At 43.4% G+C, this 5056-nt stretch overlaps 1 protein-coding gene across 1 annotated transcript; it reads left to right on the top strand.

Moving 5' to 3' along the window:
• The first annotated feature begins 2992 nt into the window (after positions 1 to 2992).
• LOC144636931 (uncharacterized) lies at positions 2993 to 4111 on the top strand. Its single transcript, XM_078496128.1, has 2 exons — positions 2993 to 3059; positions 3377 to 4111. Exons 1-2 carry the CDS (start codon positions 2993 to 2995, stop codon positions 3976 to 3978), a joined length of 669 nt encoding a protein of 222 aa, XP_078352254.1. The 3' UTR covers positions 3979 to 4111.
• The last annotated feature ends 945 nt before the right edge of the window (positions 4112 to 5056 follow it).

Genomic DNA, 5056 nt, shown 5'->3' with positions numbered 1-5056 from the left:
TTTGTGGAATAATGTTTGTCTTCTGAGCAAGGGAAAGTGCCCCCCTCCCCTTCCCCTCCCAAGTTTGGAACTGTGTAAGCGTCCCCTAGAAACGAGTTGCCTTTATAGCCACTATCACTTTCTTTGCCCCTCTCGGCCGGGTTGTTTTAAAGCCGACTAACCCAGGATTAAAAGTTGATCGAGGGTTCAGTTTTTCTTGTTTTAAAGTGTTTTAAAAATTCCTTATGTTTTGTGAAGTTTGAGATTAGTCGTCAAAACCGGCGGACAGTTTGAAAACCTCAAAGTTGAAAAGTTAAAAAACAGAAATCTAAATTATCACGATTATCCTGGATTAGATTTTAAGCCAAGGCATGATGATTAAAACATTGCTTTAAACAGCCCGGGCCAGTACTGTAGAGACAGGTACCTTAGCGTTCAGTAAAAGCAGCAAATTACAATTAAATCGCCCAAAGAACAAATTCTATCGGACATACATGAGCTCTTGAAGTACGACAAACGAATCATTCTCGTAAAAAAGCACTGCTTGTATTAACTCGAGCTCACAAGAAGTGACTGGGTTGTACGGTCCACTCTGCAACCCCGGTTGAAAACCACGCGGTGACGATTACGAGTGCAAAGCAGTGATACATTTTACTGTTTGAAACCGTGATAAATGAGATCTCTGTATAGGTGAGGGGTGGGTCTGGAGCCCAAAGCTTTTTTTAATGGAGTCAAGACAAAAAACGTCGATTCTCTTTTCTTGGCGCCCTCAGAAACGCGCGCATTTCCGAGCCGACGGGATAATAGCCGGTGTAATAGTACAAATGTAGGCAAGACTACCCAGGTAGGTTGGCAAAATGCACTGCAATAGAGCCCTGGTGGGTTGGTTAGAAGCGGTAACAAAAAGAGTCAATTACGCGAGGTAACACATTCTCGTCCCCGGTTTTCTTAGCCGGCGGGGCCTTGGCAGGAGAAACGAAGGGGATTTACAGTCCTAGATTCTAGGACTTCCGTCTTTGATGTATGCAGTTGTAATTCTGTGTGAAAGAGACATGGTGGTTATGATTACCGTTCAAGATTTCTTTGTTTTCAAACAGCCAATCCAAAAACAGAACCTTGTGTTTCTCGTGCCAAGGCCCCACCGGCTCGGAAAACTGAAAGGGCGATGGGGGGGAGAAAAAAAAAAAAAAGGGGGGGGGGGGGGGTAAGAAAGTCGGCACTTTTCCTTGGAGACATAGCAGTACCTGGAAACGGTGCGAGTCTATATCAATCAAGCCGTTGCTAAGAAAGACGTCACCCAAAGTTTTGTTTTCTCAGAAAGATTTAAATATCAATGATTGCATGCGTGTGAAATGCGAATAGTGGCGGTGTTTGCGTTTGATGTTTCACGCCACTGATTTCTCACCTGATGTTTCACGTGACTGAGAATGTTTTAGCGGCGTGGAATACCAAGCGAAAAATTGGTCACGGTTGACATTTAACAACCAAAAAATGGTAAATCATTTCAGAACCATTAGAGTTATTTTTAATTGGTGTAATTCGCAAGCTCTACTTTTGCCAGACTGGACACCGTTATCACTATTTGTTGTTGTGATGTCCGTGCTGGATTACTTTGTCTTACTTGAGTGGTGAGTTCCTAATGTAACTCACGGTATCAGAGGGCAGCATATTGTCCTCGTGCTGGATTATTTTGTCTTACTTTGGTGGTTAGTTCCTTATGGAACTCACAGTATCTGAGGAAAGCATATTGTCCTACCTACCTGTACCTACCTATTGTCGTCTTACCTGGGTGGTGAGTTCCTTATTTAATTCACAGAAGCTGAGGGAAGCATATTGCCCTCGTGCTGGATTATTCTGTGTTACTTGGGTGGTGGGTTCCTTATTTAATTCACAGAAGCTGAGGGAAGCATATTGCCCTCGTGCTGGATTATTCTGTGTTACTTGGGTGGTGAGTTCCTCATGGAACTCACGTTATCAGAGGGAAGCATATTGTCTTTGTGCTGGATTATTCCGTCTTACTTTGGTGGTGAGTTCCTTATGTAACTCACGGTATCTAAGGGCAACATATTTTCCTTGTGCCTTGTGTTCCTTGTATTCTGTCTTACTTGGGAGGTGGGTTCCTGATGGTACTCGTGTTATCCGAGGGCAGTATATTGTTCTCGTGCTAGATTATTCCGTCTTAGGTGAGTGGTAAGTTCCTTATGGAACTCACGGTATCTGAGGGCAGCAAATTGTTCTCGTGCTGGATTATTCTGTCTTACTTTGGTGGTAAGTTCCTTATGGAACTCATGCTATCTAAGGGCAGCATTTCCTTGTGCTGGATTATTCTTTCTCACTTGGGTTGTGAGTCCATTATCGAACTCATGTTATCTGAGGGCAGCATATTGACCTCGTGCTGGTTATTCTGTCTTACTTGGGTGGTGGGTTCCTCTGCTCACGTTATGTGATGGCAGCATATTTACCTCGTGCTAAATTATTCTGTGTAACTAACTTAGGTGGTGGGTTCCTTATGGAACTCAAGTTATCTGAGAGCAGCAAATTGTTCTCGTGCTGGATTATTCTGTCTTACTTTGGTGGTAAGTTCCTTATGGAACTCATGCTATCTAAGGGCAGCATATTGTCCTCGTGCAGGATTCTTCTGTCCTCCTTGGGCGGTGAGTTCCTTATGGAACTCATGCTATCTAAGGGCAGTATATTGTCCTCATTCTGGATTATTCTATCTTACTTGAGAGAGGCGCAGGGAAATCTGGAACGAGTGTTTTAATTGGGCAGACACGGCCAGACGTCGTAAATTTCCTTGTGCTATTGATCTCGTGTTAGATTATTCTGTCTTACTTGGGCGGTGAGTTCCTTATGGAACTCACGTTATGTGAGGGCAGCATATTGACCTCGTGCTAAATTATTCTGTGTAACCAACTTGGGTGGTGGATTCCTTATGGAACACAACTTATCTGAGAGCAGCATATTGTCCTCGTGCTGGATTATTCTGTCTTACTTTGGTGGTGAGTTCCTTATGGAACTTATGCTATCTAAGTGCAGCATTTTGTCCTCGTGCAGGATTCATCTGTCTTACATAGGCGGTGAGTTCGTTATGGAACTCATGCTTTCTAAGGGCAGCATATTGTCCTCATGCTGGATTATTCTGTCTTACTTGGGTTGTGGGTTCCTTATGGAACTCACGATTTCAGAGGGCAGGATATTGACTTCGTGCAGGATTCTTCCGTCTTATTGGGTGGTGATTTCCTTATCTAACTCACGGTATCTGAGGGCAGCATATTGTCCTTGTGCTGGATTATTCTGCCATACTTGGGTTATGACTCCATTATGGAACTCACGGTATCTGAGGGCAGCATATTGACCTCGTGCTGGATTATTCTGTCTAACTTGGGTGCTTAAGTGTTGGCTTACGCATGCGAATGTACACATAACTTGAAATACCCAAAGCCACTGGTTGAAACTACAATCAAATGGTTCGTTGAGAGAAGGGTCTCAATTCAAGAGCCCTGCCCACCACCAGATGTACCATCGGAAACTGTGAGAGTAGTGCTACCCTTTAAGGACCAGTCTTCAGCTAATTATGTTAAACAACAACTGAACAATCTAAGTTCGAAATTGAACGTGACTGTCCAACCAGTGTTTGTAAGCCCTAAGCTCGAGCAACAACTTAAGCGACACGAAATTAAGCCCCCTATTGTTAACCAACAATGTATCGTCTATCAATTCCAATGTAACCTGTGTGATGCAGGATATGTGGGGTATACACGTGGCCACTTACACGAGCGCGTAGAAGGGCACACCAGAAAGGCATCATCGGTTTACAAACATTACAACCTGCAACACAATTGCGAAATACCTGAACGCTTCATCGAACAATTTCGCGTCATCACAAAATGTAGCGGCAAATTTGATTGCCTCGTGAAAGAAATGTTGTACATTCGCATGCGTAAGCCAACACTTAACGTGCAAACGGATTCCATCCGCGCTAAGGTGTTCGTTTAGGCCGTTCATTGTTTTATGCTTATTTTGTAGCGTTCATTATTTGCATACTGTACAAGTCTCTTGATAATGGAGTCAAGATGACTCCGAAACGTCGAGCAGTATTAAATCTTTCTTGGTTCTTCTTATGTATTTGCTGTAGCAAAACTTGGGTGGTAAGTTCCTTATGAAACGCATGTTATCTGAGAGCAGCATATTGATCCCGTGCTAGATTATTCTGTCTTCCTTACGTGGATGGTGCCTTCAGATAATATGCGGGCAGCATATTGTCCTTGTGCTGGATTATTCTTTCTTACTTGGGTTGTGAGTCCATTACAGAACTTACGGTATCTGAGGGCAGCATATTGACCTCATCCTGGAGTATTCTGTCTTCCTTGGGTGGTGAGTTCCTTATGGAACTCATTTTATCTGAGGGCGGCATATTGATCTCGTGCTGGATTATTCTGTCTTCCTTGGGTTGTGAGTCCATTATGGAACTAATGTTATCTGAGGGCAGCATATTGATCTCGTGCTAGATTATTCTGTCTTCCTTACGTGGGTGGTGCCCTCAGATAATATGAGGACAGCATATTGTCCTTGTGCTGGATTATTCTGTCATACTTGGGTGTTAAGTTCCTTATGGATCTCATGTTATCTGACGGCAGCATATTCATCCCGTGCTGGATTATTCTGTCTGATCATTCTGTCTTTGTTGGGTGGTGAGTTCCTCATGGAACTCACGTTATGCGAGGGCAGCATATTGATCTCGTACTGGATTGTTCTGTCTTGCCGAGGTGGTGAGTTCCGTATGGAACTCACGTTATTTGAGTGCAGGATATTAACCTCCTTCTAGATTATTTTGTCTTACTTGGGAGGTGAGTTCCTTATGGAACTCATGTTATCTGATGGTAGCATATTGACCTCTTGCTAAATTATTCTGTGTTACTAACTTGATTGGCGGGATCCTCATGGAATCCACGATATCTGAGAGCAGCATATTGTCCTCGTGCTGGATTATTCTTTCTTCCTTGGGTGGTGAGTTCCTTATGGTACCCACGTTATCTGAGAGCAGCATATTGTCCTCGTGCTGGATTATTCTTTC

Source organism: Oculina patagonica, chromosome 13 (genome assembly GCF_052425735.1).
Source record: "Oculina patagonica isolate OP01 chromosome 13, crgOcupat, whole genome shotgun sequence".
Classification (NCBI taxonomy): Eukaryota; Metazoa; Cnidaria; class Anthozoa; order Scleractinia; family Oculinidae; genus Oculina; species Oculina patagonica.
Note: the sequence above shows the minus strand (reverse complement) of the source record. Positions and strands in the feature narration are given on the sequence as shown.